The sequence below is a fragment of the Bipolaris maydis genome (genome assembly GCF_028858645.1).
Source record: "Bipolaris maydis strain C4 unplaced genomic scaffold PSV08scaffold_5, whole genome shotgun sequence".
Lineage (NCBI taxonomy): Eukaryota > Fungi > Ascomycota > Dothideomycetes > Pleosporales > Pleosporaceae > Bipolaris > Bipolaris maydis.
The window spans coordinates 864,268-876,239 of NW_027093861.1; the positions used below are offsets into that span (position 1 = coordinate 864,268).

The 11,972-nt window shown below is 50.7% G+C and overlaps 5 protein-coding genes across 5 annotated transcripts; 3 read left to right on the plus strand and 2 right to left on the minus strand.

Moving 5' to 3' along the window:
• Window positions 1–39: 39 nt before the first annotated feature.
• PSV08DRAFT_287043 (Der1-like family-domain-containing protein) lies at window positions 40–1,219 on the plus strand. Its single transcript, XM_014226819.2, has 3 exons — window positions 40–405; window positions 458–839; window positions 897–1,219. Exons 1-3 carry the CDS (start codon window positions 205–207, stop codon window positions 1,091–1,093), a joined length of 780 nt encoding a protein of 259 aa, XP_014082294.1. The 5' UTR covers window positions 40–204; the 3' UTR covers window positions 1,094–1,219.
• A 1,422-nt stretch (window positions 1,220–2,641) lies between these two features.
• PSV08DRAFT_388266 (uncharacterized protein) lies at window positions 2,642–4,199 on the plus strand. Its single transcript, XM_014226818.2, has one exon. It carries the CDS (start codon window positions 2,672–2,674, stop codon window positions 4,133–4,135), a length of 1,464 nt encoding a protein of 487 aa, XP_014082293.1. The 5' UTR covers window positions 2,642–2,671; the 3' UTR covers window positions 4,136–4,199.
• Window positions 4,055–6,036, minus strand: PSV08DRAFT_220575 (major facilitator superfamily domain-containing protein; the record flags this gene model as incomplete). Its single annotated transcript, XM_014226817.1, has 4 exons — window positions 4,055–4,482; window positions 4,542–4,646; window positions 4,698–5,899; window positions 5,964–6,036. The coding sequence occupies 4 exons, from the start codon at window positions 6,034–6,036 to the stop codon at window positions 4,216–4,218; spliced, it is 1,647 nt and encodes a 548-aa protein (XP_014082292.1). The 3' UTR covers window positions 4,055–4,215.
• A 506-nt stretch (window positions 6,037–6,542) lies between these two features.
• PSV08DRAFT_199840 (amidase signature domain-containing protein) lies at window positions 6,543–8,712 on the plus strand. The gene is made up of 6 exons (XM_014226816.2): window positions 6,543–6,900; window positions 6,968–7,240; window positions 7,296–7,437; window positions 7,492–8,228; window positions 8,303–8,393; window positions 8,468–8,712. Exons 1-6 carry the CDS (start codon window positions 6,571–6,573, stop codon window positions 8,584–8,586), a joined length of 1,692 nt encoding a protein of 563 aa, XP_014082291.2. The 5' UTR covers window positions 6,543–6,570; the 3' UTR covers window positions 8,587–8,712.
• Window positions 8,713–9,938: 1,226 nt separating this feature from the next.
• Window positions 9,939–11,483, minus strand: PSV08DRAFT_361123 (uncharacterized protein). Its single transcript, XM_014226815.2, has 3 exons — window positions 11,175–11,483; window positions 10,634–11,115; window positions 9,939–10,564 (listed from the first exon to the last, which is right to left on the minus strand). The coding sequence occupies exons 1-3, from the start codon at window positions 11,322–11,324 to the stop codon at window positions 10,075–10,077; spliced, it is 1,122 nt and encodes a 373-aa protein (XP_014082290.1). The 5' UTR covers window positions 11,325–11,483; the 3' UTR covers window positions 9,939–10,074.
• Between the last annotated feature and the right edge of the window lie 489 nt (window positions 11,484–11,972).

Below are 11,972 nucleotides of genomic sequence, written 5' to 3' on the forward strand. Positions count from 1 at the left end.
CGTTACGTAGCCACATATGTACGTACTTGTCCTTCAGACTCGGACACGAGAGCGCAGCGGTTGTTCTCCGACACCTGTCCTTTCGCTTCTTACACAGCTTCTATATGCTGGAGCTCTTCCCTTTATCCCCTCTAGCTTTGCATCGCCAGTGTCTCCAACTCCAGAGAAAGTGCAATCTGCTTGCCCCGGCCAGGCATAGACGAAATGGCCAACGTGCTGCAAGGCGGAGATGGTATGATGGGCGGAGTTGGAGGATTTCCGCTCGAGCAGTGGTTCTACGAGATGCCTGTTTGCACTCGCTGGTGGATGACTGCAGCGCTAAGCGCGAGCGTGCTTGTGCAATGCCACATCATCTCACCCTTCCAGCTGTTCTATAGCGTCCGTACTGTATTCTTCAAGAGCCAGGTGCGTTTAGCTTCGGACCTAAAGCTAGCCATTGCGTACTGATATCTGGCAGTATTGGAGGCTTCTCACCACCTTCTTCTACTTTGGTCCGCTCAGTCTCGATCTGCTCTACCATATTTTCTTTCTTCAACGCTATGCGCGACTTTTGGAGGAATCTTCTGGACGGTCCACAGCACACTTCGCCTGGCTCCTCACTTTCGCATCCACGCTCCTCCTCTGCATTGCGCCCATGTTCTCCATGGCCTTCCTTGGCTCTGCTTTGTCCAGCACCCTCATTTATATTTGGAGCAGGAAGAACCCGGATACCATGCTAAGCTTCTTGGGACTGCTGGTGTTCAAGGCGCCTTATCTTCCCTGGGTGTTGTTAGCATTTTCATTGATCATGCATGGAACCGTGCCCAAAGACGAGATGTGCGGCATTGTCGTAGGTCACAGTATGTGTCTCCGTGTTTTTGCCCCGATTTATTCGTTGTGGAGCTAAGTTTCAACAGTATGGTATTATTTCAACGATATCTACCCGCCTTTACACAACAATCACAGCCCCCTCGATCCTCCTGTATGGTGGATTCGCATGATCGAAGGACGCCCTACTCCCGCCGAAGACCCAGCCCAAGAGGAGCATCAACCAGATATAGATATGGATGCACATGGCGAAAACGATCCAGTAGAGGCAGCATTGGTCCACTGATTCCCATTTAGGATATGGGCATTTCCACTTGGAGCCTGGCGCACGATTATGGGTTGAACTACCTAGGATATCTTCTGGCCATTTCCGCCTTGTATGGACCCTGTGCATATTCACCAGTCGTTCTCCAAAGATCTCTCTACACGGAATTTGCTGTTTGCGCGTCGTCTTTGACTTTGTGACACCAGTCTCTTCCAGTAAAATGTCGCAAGGGAAAGGTTCCAAGGTCATCCAGCATGCGTCTGCTTTCGTAGATGTGATACCGTTCTGCCCAACCTAGCAATTACATCCACAAGCCCACTGCTAGTCCCAGTCTTACAAAGCACTGTTGAAAGCCAGGATACTATGGAAACAGGTCCAGGGATTAATCGCAAATATGCTCAGAGCCACTCAAGGGAGCAAACCTAGTCCTCTCTCCATGTCTTCCCCAGTCCTCTCGTTTCTCAAAGTAAAACCTCTGGGGCTCCAGCTACTTTCGTAACCCTTTTGAAACCCCATAGCTCCTACCTCACGACCAATTCTACGTCTGACTTTTCGACATGCCATCAAGCCTCTGATAAATCACAACCTACACTCAACATTTTATAGGTCACATCGCACTTGTATTCCCCTTCCAGCAAGAAATTGGATTGAAACTATCAGTTTCATAAGGGTGACAGTGCTCTGCGTGCTTTGACTGCACCCATGCTTTGGGCTACAGGGTTTGCGTATACCACTACACCGAAGAGTTTTACTTTTTTTCATCAAGACGTCCTTGATATAGCTAAATACTCGAATGGGTGCATCACCATTTGGATGTCAGGATCATTGCATTCGGGGAGTGCATTCACGCATGGCTCTCCTTACTGCGTGTCCACCAGGCACCTCACATACCATCAGCTGTGACGTTATCAATTGACGGGAACATGGAGCATGGGAAACTCCACACGAAGAAGAAAGGTCACATTGAACGATTCATGGCGACGGATGGTTTGGCAGTTTCGCCTAGGTCCACACAGCCAGCAAATTGATCTGCCACATTTCTGCAAATGCTCAATCTGATACATTTTTTGCGCCAGAGTCGTCTGGACTGTACCGAGCAAATAGAGGCCCTGATTTCTCTTTTATCTGAACGCATCAAGCCGGGTAAGGTGGCTGGAGGTTTACGGCTTGATTAGAGTTCCGAATCGGATAGCCGAGATGAAGGGAGATGGCCAGAGCAAATGACTAGGGCCGAACAAGACGAATCAGGTGCGGTGTGACTTCGGTCAGGGTGTTGGTATAGCCATCAGAATGCAAAGTGAGTCTACAAATTGATCGCGCAAAGGGTTGTGCGAACATACCCTGTGAACCGTAAGGAAGACCGAGGGAAGAAGTGACCATTATAGGCCTTGATTGTGGCGCACATCTTACAACGCGGCTTGTTCCAAATGTGTAGCGCTATTTTCCCCGGATCCCAGGGCTGAGAAGCTCGGGCACTGGGGGACGATTAGTCATCTGGCCGGTGTTTCACCCGAGCTTGCTACATAGCATCAGGCTCCCTGTCGCATCCACTCTCACACCCTACCATGACCCGGGACGACGCACCTTTGAGCGCCTTCAATGGGCAGACCACCAGCAACACGGGCGTGCGACAGGTGCCATGCCGTCAAGGAAAAATGTAGACGTATCCCCGGCCAGAGTGCCTGCGAACGTTGCCACCGACTGCAGAACACCTGCCAGAGCCTAAGGCCCGTGGGAACCGCTGGCCGCAAGCCTCGTCACCACCGCCATGAGGGGAGTACGACAACAATCCAAGTACGTCGCGCCCGTAGCGGGAGCTCTTCTACGGTCTCGGCAGCAGCGTCATCAGTCCAACAAGGCACTACTCCAGCGAGCCCTGCATCGGACATAGTCTCTCTACCAGCATCTCCAGCTAGATCGGATGTAGTGTTCAGATCCAGGACTCTTTCCATGTTTGCCGACATGAACGAAAGAGAGTTATTCATTATCAAGTGCATATCACAAGGACGACCGCAGATTGAGCAATTCTTGGTAGCACCAAGCTTCCAGGTAAACCATCACAAGACTTTTGCGCGGCACCTTCATAACGCACCGCCATGGATCCACGACGCTTTGATAGCAACTGCGGCTCTCTTAGCTTGCGAGTATGATCCTGATCCCTTCCCCGAAGACAGGGCTATCGGCTACAGACGAGCGGCTTCTGCGGTTTCCACTTTGCGCTCGGTCAAACCTCTCGATCCTGGCGACATACCCGTCATTCTACTGCTAGCAGTGAGCGCACTCACCTTCGCATTCCATATCTCCGGAAGCGGTTTGGCGATATGTAGGCATGCTCTCCTCACCATCAAGCCCATGTACGACTCGACTCCAGTGCTTGATTCTGAATGCTCGGCATTTTTCGTCTGCCTGGTCATGTCAGAGACGGAGGAATGCTATCTGATGGGCGAGTTGCCCACACTCCGGTTTAAACTGGAAATTACGGACGGCTCTGTAGATCGCTATGTGGGAATTGCTGCGCCAATGATACCCTGCATGTACGATATTTGCGAAGTCAGCTATCTATTGCGCCAGGACGAGCGACCTAGCGATTCCGAAATCATGGAAATCATTGATTCAATCGAGTTGGTTGTCCACAAATGGACGCCTACACTGCCCGAGGGATGCGCCAGTCGTTTCTTGCAACAAGAAATGGTGAGCATCTTGGCTCAAGCTAACATCCTCCGCTGGTCTGTGCTCCTCATGATTCACCGGCTGCGCTATCCTTTCGGTACAGAGTTAGCAGGAGGCAAAGCTCTGTCAGAAGCAATCCTTGAAGAATTGCGTTCAGCGGTTCGGCATACCAAACGATCCATTCCGCACATGGAGATTCCGTACATGGTCGCTTGTTTCGAACTCACAGATCTTGAGGAACGTCAATTGGCACTTGAGCAGATTGATATTTTTATTGAATTTTCGAGAAGATCAAGAATCAGGCTAAAAAATCAATTGACTGCATTTTGGGCAATCAAAGACATTCGAGGACAAGTACACTGGTGCGACGCCGTCTCCTGGCTACCACACTGAGCCAAACTGTGAAAGGCAAGTCTGCAACATTATATGATAATTCGACAGCTTTGGTTGACGGCGTACAAAGCAAAAGGCTTTTACATTTGACAGTGCTCTCCCAGTGTTCGGAACGCGGGTTGTCGACGGGCCATTTGTTCGTATCGCTTGGAAGTTGAGATCCTAATCTTCTTTCCCCATATGATCAGGGGAACGGGGAGTAAAAGGACGGCTAGATTGAAGGCGGCTGTGATGATTGCGACATTCTGGATGCCCATAGCCTTATTCCATGGAGTGAGTGTGAAAAGAATAATGACGGAGAAGACATTCCTGACGAAGGTGATACCAATCATAGCGTCTCCGAGAATCTTGAACATGTCAAGTTAGTATCTGTAATGCAATCAAGAAGTTTTAGGCGTCTCCTTACCTCTTGATAGCAGTCCGTCACATACGCAAGCGCGACACCACTAGCAAGCACAAATGTGAAACCAAACATGCCAAAGCCCACAGCCATGGCTATCCAATGCACGCCCTGCAGAGAATGTCAGTGTCTTCTCGTCAGCATAAAAAACGATCAACTTACATGAGCCAAGGAGATGCCAAACAACAGAACGCCGGCAGGAAGGACCAATGCGGATACAAGGCTAAGCCAGAGACGCATCTCAGGCTCATAGATACCCCCGTTTCGTCGTGCAAACCACATAATGGACTTATCATTGAGCCAACCAGCGGCGAAGAAGCCGAAAAAAGAGCCGGTGAATGGAGCCAAACTCATGAGACCGACACCAGAAGGCCCAAAGTTGTAAGGTGGTCGGGGGAGATACGTCGCCTGGGTAGAAGCCATGAGCGCCAAAGACCCCAAGATGGTGCCATAAGTGAGGGCTGCATAGGCGACGGCAGGAAACATGAATAGTATGACGACAGGTTGGTAAAAGTGGTGGCGAACAGAATAGTCCGAGGTGGTCAACAGCGTCATACGCTGGAGGTAGGTCTTGCGTGGCAGAGTTGGGTCGATCCTAGATTGTATCCTTTCCATGGTGGTGTGCTTGATGTCAACCTTGGCTGGCTCCAAGTCGGCATCCGCGGTTTTAACGTCATCTGTGCTAGGGACGTCGCGGTTGAGGGGAACGCTCTGGCCAGAGAGAACGGGAACGTATTTTGACTCTTCAAACATGAAGGCGATGAGAAGGAAATTGACAGAAAGGAAAATGGTGCACCACCACCAGATCCATCGCCATCCCTGCGATTGAACCACAAAGCCAGAGGCTACGGGACCAAGCGTGGCACCGATGGAGGTGAAGATCAGGTACCAGGCATTCATGGTTCCGTGTTGGTGGACAAAGAAGAGATCGGCGATGGTGACTTGAACAACGGCCTCGCTGATGGCGCCGCCCAAGCCTGTGAGAAAGTTACATCCCAGCCAATCGCCATAGTTTTGCATCTTGGCTTGCCAAACGACACCGGCCAGCTGAAGTGCGGAACTCAACAGATATAGAGGGCGTCGTCCATACTTGTGCACAAACGGCATAAATAGGATACAACCAATGCCCAAGCCGGCCGAGTTCACAGCAACACCATTGTTGAGTTGGTCGACGGTGAAATGTAGCTGCGGGATGAGCTGACTCCAGGAGGTAGCACCAATCTGAAGCTGTGCGAAGGTCCATAGTACGAAAAATCCGACGAGTCCAAAATTGATCCACTTCCTCGTCTGGCTCCAGTTAAGGGGATCATCGGGATCAGAGGTCGGTATGGGATGCAGGATAACCTCAGTCCTGGAGCGCGTCACTGTAGACGAGTTGTCAGCACTGCGTATGTGTCGTCTTATGGGCAAGGACTTGGGAAGTCATACAATCCTCCAGTCGCAAGGTACCGGGCGCCCAGAAGGACTCATCGCCCTCGCCGTGGACGGTTGATTCATTCATGGTGGTGAAAGGAATACAATGAAGAGAAAGGGACTAAGACAACAACGAGACCGTGTTCCACGCAAACGGCGGGTCTGGTGGGTGCGATGTTTTCCCCACAGTGTTGGCTCATCTGGAGCTATATATGTATGAACCTACGGCCCTTCTCAAGAGCCGCCGATGTCAAGGGGGTCTGGGTCTGCTATCTGCCCTTCCCCGGATTCTGCATGGTGGATGCGCTCGGACCTTCGTCGGCCCAATTAGTATGTTGTGTGGATTATGCCGGCTTGGCCTCGACGCCCATGGGGTACTATGCAGCAACAGGCCAGCAGCTAGCTATACGCCGGCGGGACACCAACCAAGGATACAGCTTGCGACCGCTTCAGTCTCTGCACGTCAAATGTGTCTTGTCTTGATGAGGGGATCCTTGCATCGTGTTAGCTTCGGATGCCTTGTGCGGCATTTGGGATGGTCTCTGCCACCTAGTATATATACTGGGTACAGTCCCCTGCCGTCTTCTGATATCCGTACATGTTTCCTATTTGATTCCAAAACATGGCCACCTCCACTACTACTGCTACTGCTACCTCATCTTGGGAGTCGGCAGTCGCCGCGAAGCAGCAGTCATGCCGTGACAAACTGCCAAAGGAGTGGCTGCTCCCCTCGTCTATCTTGCAGACGCTTCAGACGCCGCTTGAAGATCATCCGAACCGTGTAAATGACATGGACATTCCACGCAAGTCGGGCATATTGACCGAGAAGGAATTGGATATTACCGAGAAGTATAACGTAGCACAGCTGCTATCCAAATTGAAGAGCGGTGAATTTTCTGCGCTGGACGTAACACTTGCCTTTTCCAAGAGAGCAGCCATTGCACAGCAACTTGTAAGCTGTTACTGCTCCTAAAAGCTGAAGCCATAACATCTGATAGACATTTTTTCTTTCTTTCTAGTTGTCATGCCTTACTGAAACCTATTTCCCTGAGGCACAAGATCGTGCCAAGTTTCTCGATAACGAAAGAGCACAAGGACGGATAGTAGGGCCGCTCCACGGCTTGCCAATTAGCGTCAAAGACGGGTTCCATGTTGCTGGCTCAGATGCCAGTATTGGCTTTGTGTCTTTCCTGAGTCGTCCCCTGTCTGAGAAGAACTCGCCCCTTGTCGACATTCTGCTTGAACTTGGAGCGGTCATTTACGTAAAAACGAACCTCCCACAGACCCTCATGGTAAGATTGATTTCATCAGTAGACTTGTGGAAACTTGGATGCTAACATTGAGTAGACTGCAGACTCTCACAACAACATCTTTGGTCGTACACTAAATCCAGTAAACACCAATGTTACTGCTGGCGGGTCCAGTGGCGGCGAAGGTGCGCTAATGGGCTTTCGGGGGTCTCCTTTGGGCATTGGTACAGACATTGCAGGTTCGTAACTAGAACGTTCTGGCACCTAGTTCCCACATTTACCATGTCATCTAGGCTCGATTCGCATCCCGTCTCTATGCTGCGGAACGTATGGTTTCAAGCCATCGACTTGCCGCGTCCCTGATGGCGGCCAGTCTTCCCCATCCCTTAGTGGCATGGATTTCTTCAAGCCTTCTGCGGGACCTCTAGCCAACGATGTCCACGCACTAAATACCCTGTGCAGCTCAGTCATGTCAGTTCGACCAGCGTTGTATGACTCGACTGCTCTCGATGTGCCTTGGTTGGATCTCTCTGCATCTCCAGGCCCAGAGAAGCTACGCATCGGTGTTGTCTCCGAAGACCCATCCTTCCCGTTGCACCCACCAGTCAAGAGAGCTTTGGCGGAAGCTGTGAGGCTATTGGAGGCACAAGGCCACTATATCCACAAGATTAGTGCACCTACCGCCCATGTAGCCGACGCATTGGCCATCGCCTTTGCTTACTTCTTCCTTGACGATACAGCCCCACAACATATTGAGGCAAGTGGCGAACCCCTGGTGCCATCCGTGAAGCAAAGCATGGGAGCGTTCCACGCTTTCAAAAACAGCTTTCTTGATGACATGGCCCACCTTGAAGGTGTCAAGAGAGTGGCTGCACTCAATGTAAAGAGGAACATCATAATGGATGAGTGGAGGTCCCTGTGGAAGGAGCAAAAGCTAGATGTTGTCATCGGCCCGTCGGCGCAACATACTGCAGTTCCACATGACACGTATGGCTTGCCACCTTACACGTTGTTTTTGAACGTGCTTGACGTAAGTGCTCGAGAGGACGTGCTGTCCTGTTTGGCGAAGAAGAAGAAGAAAACATTTGCTAACAATCGAGATAGTACCCCGCATGCGTCATACCGTTCGGCAAGTCATCTAGTAAACTTGATCCTGAGCCTCTTGTCATGGGCCCTGGTCAGTGCGGTCCGAATTGTACGTCTATCCTTTTTTTTGGTAACATGATATGTTTGTCGTGTGCAATACAAGCTAACATGTGCCAATTACAGACGAGCCCGAACGCATGGACAACCTACCAACATCGGTCCAAGTCTTTACTAACAGGATGCGTGATGAGGAATGTCTTAAATATGCAGCAATCATCGATGGAATCTTGAACCCGCAATGAGTCTGACCAATGGCAAGTGTTGGAGGAATGCCCTCGGCGTCACTGTTTCATGGTTCAAACGAGACGAGCCAAGTAGTTTGAGATGTTCAAGCAATGTTTAAGCTGCATGTAGAATCAGTGCTATTAGTTCATAAAGTCCTGACTCAGATAGCTTGGTTCCTAGTGATGTACAGTGCACGGCAAGATTTGCTGACACCGGCTGTTGGTCCGTGCGTCTCGTGGGGGTCTGGTTCAGCCTCAATGCGCATGTGAGAGGATTTGCGTTCTGTTTGAGCGTGCAGGTGTACTTGCTTAGAGCGAAACTAGTCCATTACCAGGACTACGCTGGTTGGTCATGCATCCCAAAACGCAGTGATAAGCACGGGAGGATTGTGGCTGAAGGCCGCCAATCGGCAGTCCATAGTCCCCGATGTGAGGGATTAACGCCGCAAAGTCACGTGTATCATTTCTTTTCCCTTCCAAATGGAAGCGAGCCCTGAGCCGGGCAACGATGAGTGGTGGGCTGTACAGCAGAGCCGCATCAGGAGTCGGGGAATCGGTTGGGCAATCCCTGCTGTGCTGCATACTTACAGGGACAGGGCCAAGGAGATAAGCGTCGGAGAGGCTTAGTGGTATTTCGCTAGTAGCAACGCTGCCAGAATCATCTTGCGCTTAGAAGCCCGGTGGCCAGCGTGGCCAAGGGGAAGGACGACAGCATACGCAATAATCTGCGGAGAAACCTGGTCGTAGGGCAGCACAGGGTGGCCCGTCATGACGGCAATGACAAGATTCACAAGAGTATGGGGAAGTTTGTGGGGTTGAGGTGAGCCGGCACTTGAAAAAGGCTGTCACCGCTTGACTTGCCGACCCGTCCAAGGGTGCAACTGTTACCATAGTAGTACAAGCGTGGCGCATGTGCCGATCATGCGGCAACCATGGCAATTACTTTCGGCTCTTCCAAGAGGAGGCACAGCACCGAAACGTCACTATTGTCGCTCTAATGCTCGCTGCTAGTCCTTGCAGCTGTCCAAAGCATCGCTTGCGCTTGCAACCGATCCGTGCGGCAAATCTCACGGCACACACACGCTTCCCATTCTAGCTATGCGGCTTTGTCATATTTGGTCACGAGTAAAGGCTGTCGGCCCTCGATGCTTTTGTACGATTTCGTCCATACGTTCAGTCTTATCTTCGCTATACGGGCGATCCAATCCGAAGCAAGTATGCATTTTCCTGACCACGTCCAAGGCGAGGGACAGTACTCGGACCTGCGTCGGCGCTGAATAGATGATATAGGCCGCAATCGGCCCTGACACGTGTTGCGTCTAATATCAAACAACATGTAATGGATTCCATATCTCCGGTGGGAAGGGTATAATAAACAGAGCAATAGGCCTCTAATTCAGGAAAACAACTAGCGTGGGGAGGTTTCTTTTACTCATAGCCCATACATGCTGGAAGGTGCCGACGCGGAGAGGACATGGGCCTCTTGGTACTGAACAGGGGACAAAGCTAATCAGTGTTCAGCAAAGACCTGCTTCTAGGTGACGGGCTAACATCCCTCTCAACTCTAACAGTGACTCTGCTCGTTTGCACGATGTGGTCGCCCGCATACGCTGCTTTACTACTACTAGCTCCACCCATTTCTTCATCAACCAGAATGCCCCTTTGACTCGAGCCATCGTTTTGTTCTTCCTCGTCTATCGCAGTCCAGCTCCCCTCTTTACCCCTTTTCACACTTCGTACAGTTGTGGTGACGGTTGAATGCTGGTATCTGCGCAATTGTGAGAGTGGCACAGTGGAATTGTTCCTCGCGCCCGATCGCGCGTACGGACACATTGTCTCCTTCAAGAACACACGAAGGACAGGAATTGATCCCCCGACAATAGCAGTGGCAATCTCCACCACAGTCCAGATCACAAGATCTTTGCCATAGTAAGAAAAATCCCATTCTCGAAGCTGTACTACATATACACCTTTTATAACGGCGCAGATACCTGCACTGACGGCTGTGTTAGTATGACAATTGCTAATAGTCTGACCATGACTACAAAGCCGGACAAGTACTTACAGCACTCCCAAGCTCATCGCAATACCGACTCCAATTTTCTCGCGAGACTTGAGCTGCAGGTTCCATATGAGAAACCATGGCAATGACGCAAGAACAAAATCCATCAAAGCTGACCAGGCAGAATTGAAGATGCCGTATTCGATTTGCGACTCTGCAGTCCAACAAACGGCACTGGACGTGTTCCATGTTGTCTCTATATTCGGACACTGTATCCAGGGGCCCACAACACTGGGGATCAGGGTGAGAAAAAGGGTAACGACGCAGAACCATGCGATGGAGCGCAGGTGTCCTGACGTTAGGCGTAACAAAGTGATGCCAAATGACATTTTGGAAAGTGCTGCGGCAATGCTCGATACCATAGATATAACGGTAGACCCCAGGGCAATGATTGACCAGTTTTTGGTTGGAATATCATTGAGTGGCTTTCCATACCCTAACTCGACGCCATATTGGGTGACAGCTGCCTGTGAAAGAAGCAAAATCTACTCATCTGGATCAGCAAAGTACTATAGCAGAATTCAACAGTACAAATTCGACGTACCCACGAGGCGAGAAGAACACGGTCATCCCACCACAGCCCTTGTCTACGAGTCACCTTGGCGTAGAATCTGAAGCCGAGGAAAATTCCACTGAATATGGTGAATGCCCATGTTATTCCCAGGATCAGAGGGCCATGACTTGGGATCGCCATTGGAGGCTAGGTTACGCCGGAAAGCTAGCAACGACGATTAACTGGAACGAGTATACATTAATCCGCAAAAAGATCGAGGGCATGGATTATGGGCTGGGCGTAAGCAGAAGCTTGGAGAGAAAAAAAAACAAGAAAAGGAGATAGGAACTGTGCAAGCATGATCTTCCGGAAGATTGCGCTGACGGCTCTTCTTGATAATGGTATGGGGAAGGCAAATCATTTTAATTTTGCCCGAGGCACGGAACAGAAAGGAGATTATGGAAGCGATGGGATCCTTGGTGAGGCGTCTTGAATACGGCGCGGCGTGTTTAGCATTGGTGCACTAGTAGGAGAATTCTCGTCGAGCTATGTGCCCTCGGCAACGTTGCGAGCGGCAGAGTACGAGAAACACAGCGTCTGTAACGAGAGCCTTCTGTATACATAGAAGCATATTTAGTGTTGGGCCATGTATATGAGCACCAGAAACCAAGAGTCTTGGGGCCCAGCATGCAGCATGGTGGAGCAAAAAGGCGCTTTCTAAGCATTGGGCGGCCGGAGATGACAAGCGTACTACTTAGTAGATTGCTTATTGCGGGCCGCCTACGTAAGTCACCAAGGACTGCGAGACCCCAGATTCGAGCATTTACGCGATGCAGGTCCGTTCCATCA

What these genes read in the sequence shown, in the direction of transcription:
- PSV08DRAFT_199840 (XM_014226816.2), top strand. Translation starts at nt 6,571, where the DNA reads ATGGCCACCTCCACTACTACTGCTACTGCTACCTCATCTTGGGAGTCG. An exon ending in TGTTTTTGAACGTGCTTGAC is followed by an intron (nt 8,229 to 8,302) that starts GTAAGTGCTCGA and finishes CAATCGAGATAG; the next exon opens with TACCCCGCATGCGTCATACC. An exon ending in TGGTCAGTGCGGTCCGAATT is followed by an intron (nt 8,394 to 8,467) that starts GTACGTCTATCC and finishes TGCCAATTACAG; the next exon opens with ACGAGCCCGAACGCATGGAC.
- PSV08DRAFT_287043 (XM_014226819.2), top strand. Translation starts at nt 205, where the DNA reads ATGGCCAACGTGCTGCAAGGCGGAGATGGTATGATGGGCGGAGTTGGA. An exon ending in CTGTATTCTTCAAGAGCCAG is followed by an intron (nt 406 to 457) that starts GTGCGTTTAGCT and finishes GATATCTGGCAG; the next exon opens with TATTGGAGGCTTCTCACCAC. An exon ending in CGGCATTGTCGTAGGTCACA is followed by an intron (nt 840 to 896) that starts GTATGTGTCTCC and finishes AAGTTTCAACAG; the next exon opens with TATGGTATTATTTCAACGAT.
- PSV08DRAFT_361123 (XM_014226815.2), bottom strand. Translation starts at nt 11,324, where the DNA reads ATGGCGATCCCAAGTCATGGCCCTCTGATCCTGGGAATAACATGGGCA. An exon ending in GTGTTCTTCTCGCCTCGTGG is followed by an intron (nt 11,116 to 11,174) that starts GTACGTCGAATT and finishes CCAGATGAGTAG; the next exon opens with ATTTTGCTTCTTTCACAGGC. An exon ending in GCGATGAGCTTGGGAGTGCT is followed by an intron (nt 10,565 to 10,633) that starts GTAAGTACTTGT and finishes CACAGCCGTCAG; the next exon opens with TGCAGGTATCTGCGCCGTTA.
- PSV08DRAFT_388266 (XM_014226818.2), top strand. Translation starts at nt 2,672, where the DNA reads ATGGGCAGACCACCAGCAACACGGGCGTGCGACAGGTGCCATGCCGTC.